This window comes from Oncorhynchus masou, chromosome 24, assembly GCF_036934945.1.
Source record: "Oncorhynchus masou masou isolate Uvic2021 chromosome 24, UVic_Omas_1.1, whole genome shotgun sequence".
NCBI lineage: Eukaryota > Metazoa > Chordata > Actinopteri > Salmoniformes > Salmonidae > Oncorhynchus > Oncorhynchus masou.
The window spans coordinates 85,061,542-85,077,098 of NC_088235.1; the positions used below are offsets into that span (position 1 = coordinate 85,061,542).

Sequence of the window (15,557 nt, forward strand, 5' to 3'; positions counted from 1 at the left end):
GCTATTCCTGTACAGTGTGATTCTTTCCCTGTGCGCAAACAGTATGCCTGTGTTGTGCTGTTGACCCCCAGGTCAGAACGAGGGTACGCTGTTGATGAAGGAGAACGAGGTGCTGTACATCATCGAGGAGGACAAGGGTGACGGCTGGACGCGAGCCAGGAAGCAGAGCGGAGAGGAGGGCTATGTGCCCACGTCCTACGTGGAGATCGCCATGGAGAAGAACAGCAAAGGTGCAGTCACCTACATCTGATCTGACCACCTGCATGGACTCCTATAGCATATCCCCTCTTCCTCCTCTGGGGATTGCTGGTCAGAACAGCAGCCCCTCTTCTTTGTTCACTGTGTGAGCTCACGACAAACAAACACAACAGACATCCTGGTAGTGTAGTGACCTCCCTGTACAGGAGCTCTGTATCAATGAATTAAGCCATGTGTGTCTGTATGAGGACGTATCCATAGACACGCTCTGTGGCAAGGGGACTCCTCCCCCACTTAAGGCGGATTATTGTATTTAATATTCCAGAAGTGATTTGTGTTATGTTTGTTTTTAGTTCATGTGCCTTTTGTTTTTAGAAGATGTTGTAATGCTCTACTGGTTTTTAGTTGTCAGTGGTGACAGATTTGGAAAATAGAAAAAGAAACGTACCTGTTTTACTTTTGTATGGCCTTATATGTGTTATCAGCCATCTGTTGTGAGTCTCATATGTGAAGTGATCTGCTCCACCTATTTAAGACAGGAATGGAGTTAAACAGTCCTGTTAAGGACTGGCCTGTTTTGTGCCTATATGACTCATGCCTCCCACTACGGTACTACTCTTTAAGATAATCATACACTCTGTCTCTCTTCGTGTGTGTCACAACAATGGCACCCTCTGGTGGTCAGGACTATATTACACTCAGAGGAGTAGTTGTACTGTCTCTGTCCTAGTGGTGTGGGTGGTGGCAGGTGTCTGCTCTGTAGCCGGGTCGGTACAGTAACTCCTCTCCTCTCTCTCTCTCTCCTATTGGACTGCAGATTCCTGAGGGGAGCAGTGTGGCGAGGTCTTTGGTGGAGGGTACATGCTGAGTCTGTTCTGGGCGGGCAGAACAGGGGAGGGGAAAGGCTTGGCAGGTTGCATGTTTGCATGCACACGTCCATGGCCATTAACATGATTCCATAGCAGCAGAGACTCTTGGGATAGGAGCTATGCCTCTGTAGGAGGGGAGCATTCTTCCTAGACTGTGTCTGCCTAGACACAGCACAGAGTAACCATCCAACTGCAGCATAACAGCAGAATCTGGGACCGGGGAATGGTCTTAGAGCTAGCAGCTTACAACATCATCATTTATAATGAGAGAACTACACTACTACTCACCTCTGTATTTCTGCTCCTCAGATAACGTCCAGCACTAACAGCCTGTCTTGTTGTTGCATTGTCATTCTATTGTTGGGAATGCCTGCCTGACTGTGCCACTCTCCTGTGGTCGCCTTACTTTAACGCGCTTCAGCATGTCTGTAACATGAACTGTCATTCCTTCATACAGGACTGGCCATGATGAATGCAGCGTCTTGGATGTAACTCTGTGGTCGCTCCCGCCACCCATTCATTCACTTCTAATCTTCCTGTATGTCTTCTTCATTCTTCCACGTTTAGTTTTTTGTGTGCCTTGTTTTTGTTCTAACTGTGTTGATGGAATTGTTCTCATCGTGCTAGTGCGTGTGTGTGTTGAATGTCATCTCTGTCATGGTGTTGTTCAGTAACTCGTGGCACCGCATTCAGTCACTCAGGTCAGTGTAGGACTACTCTTTTCACAGACAGCCGGCTTGCCCATCACACTACCCCCTCCTCGCTCCTCCCTGCACCAGCACCAGACAAGAGGAAGGCTGGTGGGGTAGTGCAGTGACATCAGCACACCAGCAGAGGGCCTTCCTCCCTCACCAGTCAGTCACCACACAGGAGCTCAGGCCAGGAAACCTGGAAGCTGAGCTAAAACAAATTACAAAGGCCATCCAACAACAACACTCCATGCATTATTTTCCTTAATAATATCTGAGAGTGAGGATGGACGCACTGAGTGCTCTTCCATTACTCTCTGCTGCACACAAGGACTCCAACCGATTCGGTCTACGCTGGCTTGCTGTGGTGCTGCTCTTGGGCCTGACCGCCACTTCTCTTCTGTCTCCGTGGAGCATCCTGGGGCCTCGGTGTGCTGCCATCTCCACACGAATGAGTGTTGCATTACCTTAACGTTCCTCTTTCAAGCGCATATTATATTTCTGATTGTGATGATACATATATTAACATATGTATACATATACCTGTATGTATATATGTAGTTAATTGTATTACTGAATTGTATTAACATCTCTTTTATTTCATACTGAATGTGTTTTTATGGTGACTTTTTATAGGGTTTTAATCAGTCGTACCGTTAGCTCATAGTAACCATGCATTGTTTGTCAGAACATCCTTATGAATAGGGATATGATGCACTTTTGCCCTATAGCATTTTTAATGAAATATCAATGATTGAATGAATGAAATGGACTCTGTATGCTACCTTTTGTACAAATGTAAAGTGAGATAGCTGTGACCACTGTTATTATAAGACGTGTAGAGTTCAGAACTACCACAAAATATAGGAATTTACTGCTTTTGATACTCCTAGTCCTAACCATTTTTAATTGAATTACTTTGGAAGTGAATTTAACTTGCATGATTCCCTTTAATTCGTATGAACATAATTGACATGGTGAGTGATCACCATGATCACCCATGTTGCTTAAAACAAAGAAAAGATGTAGCTTTTACCAGACTGACACAGGGTTTTACCCTGGCAGGATATAACATTCCCCTTTTTTCCGTTAATTTGGTGGTCCCACTTTGAAATGCTAATACGATCAGTGATTTAGTTCCTAATAATTACTTAAAGCTGTGAAAGTCATACCATATGTTCATCTTACTTGAACTGCATCTCTCTCAATTTCCTAGAGAAAACCCTAGGTCTTAGACATCCAATGGAGGAACACATCTTCTTCCTTGATGAATGTGCACTAACTAACACAGATAATGCTGTTTTAAAATGGAACAGTGCAGGTTATATACACCCTGCGATTCTGTTTAGTTTCATCATGTCATTCCGTTGCCTGGATGAGCTCATTTGAATGTTCACTCCTCTTTTGTTGAACTGGTGTATGTTATCAGAAATCAGAACTGAGGGAAAGTCCTTCCCTTTGTTTCAGTGACATTCCTTTGAGTAGCTTACCAAGGAGCATGAAGGTACATGCTTGACTCAACATATCTGGAGTTCACAGCAAATATTTAAGCGCTGTATATTGGCTACCTGCCTCTATTGTAGGCCTATTCATGTATTGACCCTTGACCCTACTCTACAATATCAACCGATATAGTAATACTGGTTAAATCCCTGATGGACATGTACTTGTTGATCAAAATCAGAAGAGGAAGTCAAGGTTTAAGTTGTTAATGTGTAAGTAGTTGTTTTTAATATGAAGTGCGTTAACCCATTCATGTCTGCAGTGTGTCTGGCTTTCCTCCATCAGTAATAACAAGGATTTTCACACGCTTGTCTCTGCCTAAAACGGTACTAGACCGAATTGTTGGCACCACAGTGCAAGTGGCCTTCAGTGATGACACTTTTTGATGATGGATATGTAGGTTTCTCACTAGCATCCTTAACCAAATGTTATGCCATGAAGGGATTTTCATTTTGGACTGAAACTGAGCTAAATCATATCCATTATGCTGTAGTTCTGATCATTATGCAAAACTTAAGTTTTAAGACTCAGTAATATTCACGCTTACGGTGGCAAATTCATCTAATGACAGAAAAGTAGATATGAGAATGTCGCTGTTGTCTTATTTTAACATATATTGTAATAACCAATTGCAGTACTTCTATTTCTTCATGTTGTGCACATCTTTTTACTTTTAATGTTGTGAGACACTTTGTGTGGGAAAAAAAAATCTGTTCTCTCAAATTGTTCTAATAAACAAACACATGAACAAACATTGGCATCTTTTTGAAGACTTCATTAACATCTCTGTATACCCGTCGCAAAAACCCTCTGGTTGATGCTTCTTTATAAAACCCTCTGAGGCTTCACTCCCCCGATCCGAGACATCTACTGCAGCCCTCATCCTCCACATACAACACCCATTCTTGTCAGTAAAAGGTCCCAAAAGCACACACGCATCCCTGGGTCACTCGTCTTTTCAGTTTGCTGCAACTGAAAACTTTTGTCTACCTTCTTGCCCTTTGTGCTTTTGTCTGCCCAATAATGTTTGTACCATGTTTTTGTGCTTTTGTCTGCCCAATGTTTGTACCATGTTTTTGTGCTGCTGGCATGTTGTGTTGTCATGTGTTGTTGTCTTAGGTCTCTCTTTATGTAGTGTTGTGTTGTCTCATCGTGATGTGTGTTTTGGTCCATATTTTTAATCCCAGTCCCTGTCCCCTCATGAGGCCTTTTGGTAAGCTGTCATTTTAAATAAGAATTTGTTCTTAACTGACTTTCCTATTTTAAATCAACTTTTTTTTAATCACAATACGTATCTTGACACGTATGTGTTCCGAAGTTGTTACTCAGACACCTGCATGTCATTTCTTTGTCTATTTCTTGCCACGAGTTCATATCAAGATATTACAATGAATAAGCGGCTATTTACAGGTCAATAATATTTAAGAGGGAAATATATTACACTGTCTAGCATTCATATGCTCACATTAAATATGTACACCTTTCACCATTCAGGATTATCCAGATGAACTCGTATACCGCGACATCTGAGGAACATTAAACATGAAGCAGACAGTTGAAGAACTAGTTGATGTACATGCAGTATATATTCCATAGTATTTTAGACCATATACGGTAACTGCCTCTTGTATAGCGACCAAACGTCGTCCTTTACTTCTGTTTCATCATTTCATGTCCTCTGTCATTTGTTGAACCCTTATAACAAGGGTGTTACATCTCAGTCCCTACTTTAGTTATACATTCATACACCCATTTCTTCCAGAAAGTCTTCTCGGGTCCTCCTCTTGGTCTCAGTGCGGTCAGTGTGTTCTCCTCTCTGCCACATCCACTAGGATGACTACCGCTGCACATACACTGAGCGTAGAAAACATTTGGAACACCTGCCTAACATTGAGCTGCACCCCCTCAGAACAGCCTCAATTCATCAGGACTCTACAAGGTGTCGAGAGTGTTCCACAAGGATGCTGGCACTTAAATCTTTGGTCTTGCCCATTAAACCTCTGAATAGCACACCTACACAATCCATGTCTTGAGGCTTAAAAATCCTTGAACTCCTCCCCTTCATCTACACTGGTTGAAGTGACATCAATAAGGGATCATAGCTTTCACATGGTTCGTCTGTCATGGAAAGAGCAGGTGTCCTTAATGTTTTGTACACTCAATGTATATGGTGCAGATCTGTTTTTGCTATCATGCCAACTCCCTTTCACTCATTGTCATTCCATTGGCTTGACAATGACAGCAATGGAGTAGGCAGGAGCACAAACAGATCTTGGCCCAGGCTACCCCCCTCCTGCATTGCTGAGGGAAATATTTCCCCTTCATAAGAACACACTCAATATCCTGCCACTGCCAGGGAAGAGTGTCTGACATCCAGTTGGAAATCTCCCTCCATTAGACAGGTTGGGAAATCACAGTAGTCTCACTATGCAACCATCTTCCTCATCCCCAGTCAATACGGGGCACAGTTAGTCCTCTCTCTTAACCAGCCTGATGGTCCTTTTACTACCCACCAGTGTTCACTAATACAGTCTGTTTACTACAGGCTCGGTTTAGAGTTTTGTGTGTTTGACCGCTGGCTCCAGCTTTCTGGACAAAGCAGTTAGGATGAGTGTGAACTTGTCGTATCTCTCCGTCTGGTTGACGGCCGCCCCTCTGCTGCCCCACAGCAGACGCAGCTGAAAGTCTGTTTTAAAGATCTCCAGCAGGTCCTCGTCAGCCTGGAAGTCTGCACACAGAAAGAGGAATAAATTATTGTTAGCCTTGTAGCACATCATACCAGCTTAGTCATGCATCTGTTACAGTGTCTTAAGCAATCCCGGGCACTATGAAAAAAGCTGTGACGTTTTGGACAAGAGCATTTGTTTAACAAATAATGCTAACAGCTGTGAGCACTATCTAGCAGAAGGTGTGGAGTGTATTACCTTTCAGGACGTGTTCAGTGTTGGCGGTGTATGAGTCAGCATTGTGTGCCACGCTGCGGGCCTCCTCTAGGTGACGCAGCATGATCTCACAGCCCTGGTCGTTGCTCTCCCACAGTTCCATGCCCTCGAACGCCCCCGCCGGGCGCTCCATCAAGATGAGCAGGGGCATTAGTAGGGGCACCGTGGTGCCAGTCGGGGGCATGTCCACTACACACACACAGGGACATGGTCAGAGACTACAACTGCACTTAAGCTCAGTAAGAGCACCAAGGAGGCTCTATTGAAGTGCTTACCTGTTCCTTCATACAGGCCCTTGTAAAAGGGCTTGAGAGACTTCTCGTATATGATGGCAGTCTGAGTGTATTTCCTCCTCAGCATGGTCCAGGTGTGGTCTAATCGTGTGATCTGTGGTCAAGGGCATACATACGGTATGTTAGGAAACAAACAGCACAATCACAATATCCCTAGGGACATCTGCCTTTAAATACTCATCTCAGAACACGTGGTGGGGTTGGGGGACCATGTCTGGCTGTATTGAGTGGGGTACCTGAGGCATGTCCAGTGCTTTCATGATGGAGGAGAAGGCGTACAGGTCCCCCATGGATTCCTTCAGTTCTAGAGCCACCATGATGATGCGGTTCAGCGTGGCGGTTCGCTCCTCCAGACTTCCTGTGCAGCCCAGGATGTCCACGGCAACCCCGATGGCCATGGTGTGGTGCCTGAGTTACACAACAGAGAGTTCAGTCATGAGTGCCTTGTGTCTACATGTGGGTTCCTATCACCTGAGGCGTGTGTCAGGTGGGTATGTGTGTTTACCTTTCCATCAGGTCTCGACGCAGCTGCCTGCCGTGGGGTAAGGTCACCAGCTCCAGACCAGAGGACACACCCATTTGACCTTTCACCTCCTCAGAGACACCAAGTACCCTAGCAACCTGTCAGGTACATAACCATTTTTTAGTTAAGCTATAGGAGGATGGAAGTGTTTTAGAATGGTCCCGTTTGGGGAAATCCTATCATTGATTATGAGTTCCTTCTGACTGAATTAAACAAGAGACATCTTTATTGAATTCCACAGCCACCTTACATAACGTTGTGCCATAGCTGTTTTTAACAACACATAAAGATGTTTCCCTCAAGACTAGACACCCAGTCATGGGTTTGGCTACAGAGCATTTTTGGTGCATCTAACTAAATAACATTTACTGGTTTCATTTGGGCCTTTGTGTAGTGTACCACTCCCAGACAGACATATAAGGCACCTGACTGTCTGTGAAATGCAAAATACCAACGAGAGGAAATGAATGAAATGCCAGTTGTCTCGGATGCCCTCTGTGTGCCTGACTGTCCAGCCCCTAAATTAGATGCTGCTGAAGAATAAGACATGTATCACGCAAACACAAACTGTCCTGCAAATCTCCCATTCATATTAATTAATGATGTACACTGACATTTCTTTTATGATCTCAAGTTGGGATTCAGCCCTGAGTGCTCAGACATACAGTAGGCCAAGTGCGGTAGAGAATGTCCTGTAGGTAATCTGGGTATGGTGTAGTGGGACAGTGCAGTACCTGGCAGTCTGCCATGAGGATGTGCTTGGCAATGATGTGGTGGTCTTTCTGAACGAGCAGTTCTTTGGCTCTCTTCAGCACACTCATCTCCAGGGGTTTGTTCTCTGCAGGCAGTAGCCTGGATTTAAACTCCCCCGGCCGGAACGTAGACGCGGTCTCCAACACCGGCCGCCGGAAGCTCCTCTCTTTCTCCTCCCCTGTCTTCTCTATCTCATCCAGCTCTCCTTTCCTCTCTTGTTCCACCTCCTCTTCTTCGCTGCCATTCTCCAGGGCTTCGATGGCATGGTGGTAGGAGCTGCGGTCCAGTTTGGAGCCATGGCTGCTCTTCTCATTCTCCTCTGTCCTCAGCCTCTCTACGTAGCTGTTGATATTGTTGTTGTTGTTAGGCTGGGGGCCCAAGCCTGGAGCCTGGAGCCTGTCCCAATCCGCTGGGCTGCAGGGGCTCAGCTCAAAGTAGTTCACCTCCGGGCTGCGGGGCTGGGGAGACTGGAGAGCCTGGGTCAGATGCTGCTTCTTGGGCTTCAGTGGGGGAACAGGGGGACCTGGGGCTGGGCTGGCCAGAGGGGCCAGGGGTTGCAGGTGTGGGGAGTGGGGTATCCTCATGGCGGGCACCTTGCTGGGCTTGGGGGGCGGCTTGGGGCAGAGCTGGCTTTCTGAGCCCCGGATGGCCTCTCCGGCCTGGGTCTCAAAGGCCATCCTCCTTGGCACAGTTGGACTGAGGGCCGGCTCACTGCCCGTCCTGAACACTGGAGACTGGGACCGAGGCTGATGCTCCATCAGCTGGGACTGGGGCTGGGGCCTTGAGCCTGGGGATTGAGAGGGGACCACCATTACCTGAGCCTGCACACTGCAGCCTAGTACATACAGCTAGAGCCATGTCTGTGCTGTGTGGCTGTGGAGCTGCTGTGATGGTTGCTGTCTTTTATTCCAAAGACTCAGACATCAAGCACATCTATCCATTTCCATTTCAACTTTTATCTGCTCTGTAATCCTTTCAGAAATACATTTATCGCCATCCTTAGCTCATCCTTCTCATTTCTGAGCTGAGGGTACAAAGCAAAGTTTTGAAGGCTTGTCGGGGCTGTAAATCCTCTGACAACAGGATATGAGAGAGAGAGAGCGAGAGAAGGTACCTACCTAGAGGAAGAAAGCTCTCTGACTGGTGGGTTTTGAGAGGCAACCTTCTCTCCTGAACGTGGTTCAGACACGCCGGCTGGCTTCCACACTTGTCTTTGTTCCTGATGGACAGAAAGAAAGAAACAGAGAGAGAGAGAGAGGTCAATTGGACTGAGCCCTTTAGCTACCAACAGAGGCACGTCCACTGGGCACACCACACCACTAACCCCTACGGAAACCTGATACATTGACGCAGTGTTTATGTAAAATGGTACTGTGTAATTTGAGGGGGTATTTTCTATCCTGGTTTGCCTTGGCATTGTGCTCAGAGGTTGGTATTCTCCATCCAGGCTAAACATCACTCCTTACTTACTTTGCCTCAGTAATGGTTTATTGTAGATGTATACTTATCCCTGTGACTCCCACATTAGTGTGACAAATTTGGAGTGCACATGTGTTGTTTGCATGGCAGGCTATACATGAACATTATACAGATCCAATTCCATTTGGAGTGACCCCTGTATGACGGAATGTGCAGTGTCTATATAAGCTCCTGGGTGCAGAGGAGAATAAAATGAACTTTAATGTCGTAATAAATCAGCTGCAGGAAAGCATCTCCATTGTACCATTGTAACACACTGAACCTCCTCAGATAGCCTACTAACCTAAGCAGGTTCCCCCGTCCAAGGCTTTGGTCCTGAGTGTGTCCGTTCATGATGTTGAGGCTCAGGCGTTTGGAGGTCTGGCTCTTCCTCTCGGGCAGGGTCAGACCGGTCTCCACACGGACACAGGCCACCCCATACTTCTCCTCTAGGCAGCGCAGGGGCAAGGCCCTGTTGATGGGCTGGAAGATGATGGCTCCCACCACCTCCGTCACTGGCTTCCTGTTTCCCACGTAGTAGCGCACCAGGGCAGGCACGCTGTCGAAGCCCTCCTTCTCAAACAGGTACTGCACCCGAGAGTAGGCCTCGTTCATGGCCACCACCATCTTATTGATCTTGAAGTGCTGCGGGCTGTTCTTCCACTGGCAGGTCAGGACGTAGTTCCCAGGGCTGGACAGAGAGTCCCGGATCAGGAAGTCCCCGTCTCTCTGGATCAGGTTCTCTGCCACCTGGACACCAGAGGACACGTGTTGAGCACATATAGACAGAGACACATTCACACAGGCATACTGTATAGCTCATACAAATGGCTGTATTTTCAATATCACACAGTTGGAACTGTGTTTTCCGTTTGTCACACTTGTCTCACAGTTAGATTTGTGGCGACAGGTGTTCTAGTCCCTCTCACTAAATGGCCTCATTAACCTGCTTGGCTCACTGAATGTTTTCTCTAGGACTACTGTTACTGTACTGTAACATCCTGATACCACAGCATGCTCTCTGAGCCCAGGCCACACCAAGCCAAACAGGAACTCATAGTCAGAAGGGTCAAGTGTCCAAGCCCCCAGTGTTGTGTAGAAACTCTCATACATTGGTCCACACTCTTGAGCTTTATAATCATATAATATCATATATCATCATTATCATCATATAATATCATTATAATCATCCAACGGGCTTTGGAGAGGCGAAGGTCGAGTCATGCGTCCTCCCAAACATGACCCGCCTAATTAATCTTCTTAACACCCGCCCGCTTAACCCGGAAGCCAGCTGCACCAACGTGTCAGAGGAAACACCGTTCAACTGATGACCGAAGTCAGCCTGCAGGTGCCTAGCCCACCACCAGGAGTCGCTAGAACGCGATGAGCCAGGGAAAGCCCCCCCCCCCCCAGCCAAACCCTCCCCTAACCCGGACGATGCTGGGCCAATTGTGCGCCACCCTATGGGACTCCTGGTCACGGCCGGTCAAACCCGGTCCGTAGTGACGGCGATGCAGTGACTCAGACTGCCACGTCACACAGGAGGCCACCTGTTTGGTTTTTGAAAATGGCTGAATAATATTTTGTTAAATAATACAATTTCAAAAAGAATTGGTCCACACTCCACTCCACCACTTATGTCATTCCTCCAAACATTTAATTACCTTACTATTGAACTAAGTATTTATGTTTATATAATCATGAGTTGGAAGGTTAAGGGTTTCTAATTAGACTTTTTAAAAGCCCTCTTCACAATGGGGCCGCAGTGACACCAGGAAGGGGCTTATTAAACCTGATTAGGATCACTTGGCAGCATGAATGCTGGTTTTCAGTATCCTTACATAAAGTCTCTGTCCTACTGAGGAGGTGCAGGCTGAGCCGTAAAACTGAGCACGTGTGTGTGTGTGTGTGTGTGTGTGTGTGTGTGTGTGTGTGTGTGTGTGTGTGTGTGTGTGTGTGTGTGTGTGTGTGTGTGTGTGTGTGTTTACCAGTCTTATCCCACCCTGTCACGACTGCAAGGACAAGCTCAAAAGAGTTACATTTCTTATTCAGGGTCCCATCTGTGATTTTACACACAATGGCAATGCTTTGGGTTTATAAAGCCAGTCTGACGCATTGAAAGTAATTTGATTTATACCTCATGAAACTGCTCATTTATATTAAGATCCATGTTAAATCCATTAGCCATGCAATGTTGTTTATATATTTCTAATAGACATCTGTTGTGAAATGTACTATCCTCGATGCACTGGCATGGAGAGAAACCTCCTCAATCACCTGAAGCCTGGAGCTGCTGATGTGTATTGTCTAAATGGTAGAATGGGAGTGGACGGAGCTGGTCTTACTAGTTCTTGTTGAGAGACGCACAGTCTTGTGGGTAAACATGACAGTGTGTAACGTACCGTGTGCAGCTAGCCCGTGATGAGAATTATAGAGGCGTGGTCAGTAGCAGATCAGTGAACCAGCGGAAGGCAATAAGATAAGATGTCATTAATAAATGGTGTCATGTCATCTGATTAAGACCTGTGTGTGTTCTGAGAGACAGACTGAGCATCCTCACTGAAGCTGAGGTTCATGGAAAGAGCTCTGCGGTCTGAGCTCTCAGTACTACAGTATGTACACACACAGACGCAGTGTGTGTGTGTGTGTGTGTCAGGGCCACTCTGTTCTCACTGACAAGTTCTCAGTGACAAGCTCTTAGTGAGATAATTTCAACCTTGTGCTTTCATCATTAAGTCCATTTCAATTAACCATGCAGCGGGTGCCAAGCCTCATTCAGCCACAGCACGTCAAACTGACAGCCTCACACCATGGATTCAATACAGCCAGTGCTGTAGAACGGACCTGACAAGATAAATACTTATCTCTGTTGTTGACTTGTCCTTTTTTGTCTGATTCTGATCTGGCTCAACCAGTTTCAGACAAGCTGCCAGAGAATGAATCTGCTCTGCGTACATAGGCACTCATTTGAGCTGAGCCCTGGGTGTGAGGATGTCAGTGTTCTTCCTCATCCCCCTGATCTGATCCTGCTGTGCTGGGATCTGTCACAGTCTGTCACAGTCTGTCATAGCCTCCTCCTAAGTCCCCACCCTCAGCCATGTAGCTTTCACTCTGCAGTCCACATAAAAGAAAGCTCCCTTCTGGAAACCTCTAGACACTCAGGGAGTTTTCACATATTTATGACAAAAACTGCCAGACAAAGTGTCTAAGGTCCCTGACTCTCCATTCACACAGTAGTCCACAGAGTGGATGTCATTATAGAGACGTTTGATTGAGCTTGGAAAAGGTAATGTCTGCCCAGCTGTCCTGCCCTGCGCGGGTATGCGGAAGGTTTTGCATGGTTGTCATGTTTTCAGAGCACCAGTGCATTTCACTGTCAGTCTACACCTGTTGTTTACGAAGCATGTGACAAATGTTATTTTATTTTATTTGCTGTGATTCCTCCACAGGGTGGGTGACCAACCGGCAGGGCTGTGATTCCTCTACAGAGTGGGTGGGTGACCATCAGGCAGTTCTGTGATTCCTCTACAGAGTGGGTGGGTGACCAACAGGCAGTGCTGTGATTCTTCTACAGAGTGGGTGGGTGACCATCAGGCAGTGCTGTGATTCCTCTACAGAGTGGGTGGGTGACCAATAGGCAGTGCTGTGATTCCTCTACAGAGTGGGTGGGTGACCAACAGGCAGTGCTGTGATTCCTCTACAGAGTGGGTGGGTGACCAACAGGCAGTGCTGTGATTCCTCTACAGAGTGGGTGGGTGACCAACAGGCAGTGATGTGATTCCTCTACAGAGAGGGTGGGTGACCAACAGGCAGTGCTGTGATTCTTTTACAGAGTGGGTGGGTGACCAACAGGCAGTGCTGTGATTCCTCTACAGAGTGGGTGGGTGACCAACAGGCAGTGCTGTGATTCCTCTACAGAGTGGGTGGGTGACCAACAAGCCGTGCTGTGATTCCTCCTCAGAGTGGGTGGGTGACCAACAGGCCGTGCTGTGATTCCTCCACAGAGTGGCTGGGTGACCAACAGGCAGTGCTGTGATTCCTCTACAGAGTGGGTGGGTGACCAACAGGCAGTGCTGTGATTCCTCTACAGAGTGGGTGGGTGACCAACAGGCAGTGCTGTGATTCCTCCACAGAGTGGGTGGGTGACCAACAGGCAGTGCTGTGATTCCTCCACAGAGTGGGTGGGTGACCAACAGGCCGTGCTGTGATTCCTCCACAGAGTGGGTGGGTGACCAACAGGCAGTGCTGTGATTCCTCTACAGAGTGGGTGGGTGACCAACAGGCAGTGCTGTGATTCCTCTACAGAGTGGGTGGGTGACCAACAGGCAGTGCTGCGATTCCTCCACAGAGTGGGTGGGTGACCAACAGGCAGTGATGTGATTCCTTTACAGAGTGGGTAGGTGACCAACAGGCAGTGCTGTGATTCCTCTACAGAGTGGGTAGGTGACCAACAGGCAGTGCTGTGATTCCTCTACAGAGTGGGTGGGTGACCAACAGGCCGTGCTGTGATTCCTCTACAGAGTGGGTGGGTGACCAACAGGCAGTGTTGTGATTCCTCTACAGAGTGGGTGGGTGACCAACAGGCAGTGCTGTGATTCCTCTACAGAGTGGGTAGGTGACCAACAGGCAGTGCTGTGATTCCTCTACAGAGTGGGTAGGTGACCAACAGGCAGTGCTGTGATTCCTCTACAGAGTGGGTAGGTGACCAACAGGCAGTGCTATGATTCCTCTACAGAGTGGATAGGTGACCAACAGGCAGTGCTGTGACTCCTCCACAGAGTGGGTGGGTGACCAACAGGCAGTGCTGTGATTCCTCTACAGAGTGGGTGGGTGACCAACAGGCAGTGCTGTGATTCCTCTACAGAGTGGGTAGGTGACCAACAGGCAGTGCTATGATTCCTCTACAGAGTGGATAGGTGACCAACAGGCAGCAGGAATGACAGGGCCCTGAATGAAATAAGTGTGCAACTGGATACCCAGTCGTAGCTGTTGGCAACACGGGAACCCCTCCCCTCTCTGCATGCTTTCATTGGGCTAGTCATGTTTCACGGTAAGCCTCTCCCTTCTCTCAGCTCCATCTCTTTATTGGACTATCCTCTTTCACAAAGAGCCAGCGTGTGCCGCCGGCCGCAAAAACAATACCTTATCAAAAATCCTTTGACCCAAGCTAAAATAAGGCTCATGATAAATCATTAAACAGCAGCTGAGTTGTTCCTCCAGAGAGTGTGTGTGTGTGTGTGTGCGCGCATGTTTGTGTGGCTATTTACCACCACAAACCTATGCTGGCACTAAAACCGTACTCAACGAGCTGAATAGGGTCATAAGCAAACAAGAAAATGCTCATCCAGAGGCGGCGCTCCGAGCAGTGATTTTAATGCAGGGAAACTGAAATCAGTTTTACCAAATTTCTACCAGCATGTCAACTGTGCAAAAAAATCTAGATCACCATTACTCCACAAACAGAGACGCATACAAAGCTCTTCCTCACCATCCATTTGGCAAATCTGACCATAAGTATATCCTCCAGATTCGTGCTTACAAGAAAAACTCAAATTAGAAGTACCAGTGAGGCGATCAATACAGAAGTGGTCCGATGAAGTGGATGCTAAACTACAGGACTGTTTCACTTTCACAGACTGGAATATGTTCCGGGATTCATTCGTATTGAAGAGTTTACCACATTAGTCACCGGCTTTATTAATAAGTGCAATGACTACGACGACGCCCCCACAATGTGACCATATGTACATATGCCGATTACAGGCAACATTCGCACTGAGCTAAAGGCGAGAGCTACCACTTTCAAGAAGCGGCACACTTATAAGAAATCCTTCTACGACCTCCGACAAGCCATTAAACAGGCAAAGCATCAATATAGGAGTATGATCGAATCATACTACGCCAGCTCTGACACTCTGTCAGATGTGGCAGGGCTTGCAAGTGATCACGGATTACAGAGGGAAACCCAGCCGCGAGCTGCCAAATTGACACGAGCCTACCAGACGAGCTAAATGCCTTCTATGCTCGCTTCGAGGCACTCAACACTGAACCATGCATGTTCTGTACGACTGTGTGATCACGCTCGCCAAAGCTGACTTGAGTAAGACCTTTAAACAGGTTAACATTAACAAGGCCGCAAGGCCATACAGATAACCAGGATGTGTACTCAGAGCATGCGCTGACCAGCTGGCAAGTGTCTTAGCTGATATTTTCAACCTCTCCCTGACCCTTTCTGTAATACCTACAGTACATGTTTCAGGCAGACCACCGTAGTCCCTGTGCCCAAGAACACCAAGGTAACCTTTCTAAATGACTATCGTCCCATAGCA

The 15,557-nt window shown here is 47.1% G+C and overlaps 2 protein-coding genes across 6 annotated transcripts in view; one reads left to right on the forward strand and one right to left on the reverse strand.

The window, feature by feature from the left end:
- The window catches only part of LOC135512886 (formin-binding protein 1-like), a 41,189-nt gene extending 37,178 nt beyond the window's left edge, over positions 1–4,011 (forward strand). For 2 of the 3 annotated variants that reach the window (XM_064935365.1, XM_064935367.1), the window contains one exon: positions 72–4,011. In XM_064935365.1, the coding sequence (XP_064791437.1) occupies positions 72–250 (179 nt within the window). In that variant the 3' untranslated portion in view covers positions 251–4,011. The remainder of the gene's footprint in view (positions 1–71) is intronic. The other variant, XM_064935366.1, reaches the window with a different exon arrangement.
- Positions 3,911–15,557, reverse strand: part of LOC135512885 (breast cancer anti-estrogen resistance protein 3 homolog) — a 61,360-nt gene continuing 49,713 nt past the window's right edge. For all 3 annotated transcript variants that reach the window (XM_064935362.1, XM_064935363.1, XM_064935364.1), the window contains 8 exons: positions 9,533–9,978; positions 8,889–8,989; positions 7,752–8,557; positions 7,000–7,115; positions 6,731–6,902; positions 6,477–6,588; positions 6,184–6,390; positions 3,911–5,987 (listed from right to left, as the gene is read on the reverse strand). In XM_064935362.1, the coding sequence (XP_064791434.1) occupies positions 5,812–5,987; positions 6,184–6,390; positions 6,477–6,588; positions 6,731–6,902; positions 7,000–7,115; positions 7,752–8,557; positions 8,889–8,989; positions 9,533–9,978 (2,136 nt within the window). In that variant the 3' untranslated portion in view covers positions 3,911–5,811. The remainder of the gene's footprint in view (positions 5,988–6,183; positions 6,391–6,476; positions 6,589–6,730; positions 6,903–6,999; positions 7,116–7,751; positions 8,558–8,888; positions 8,990–9,532; positions 9,979–15,557) is intronic.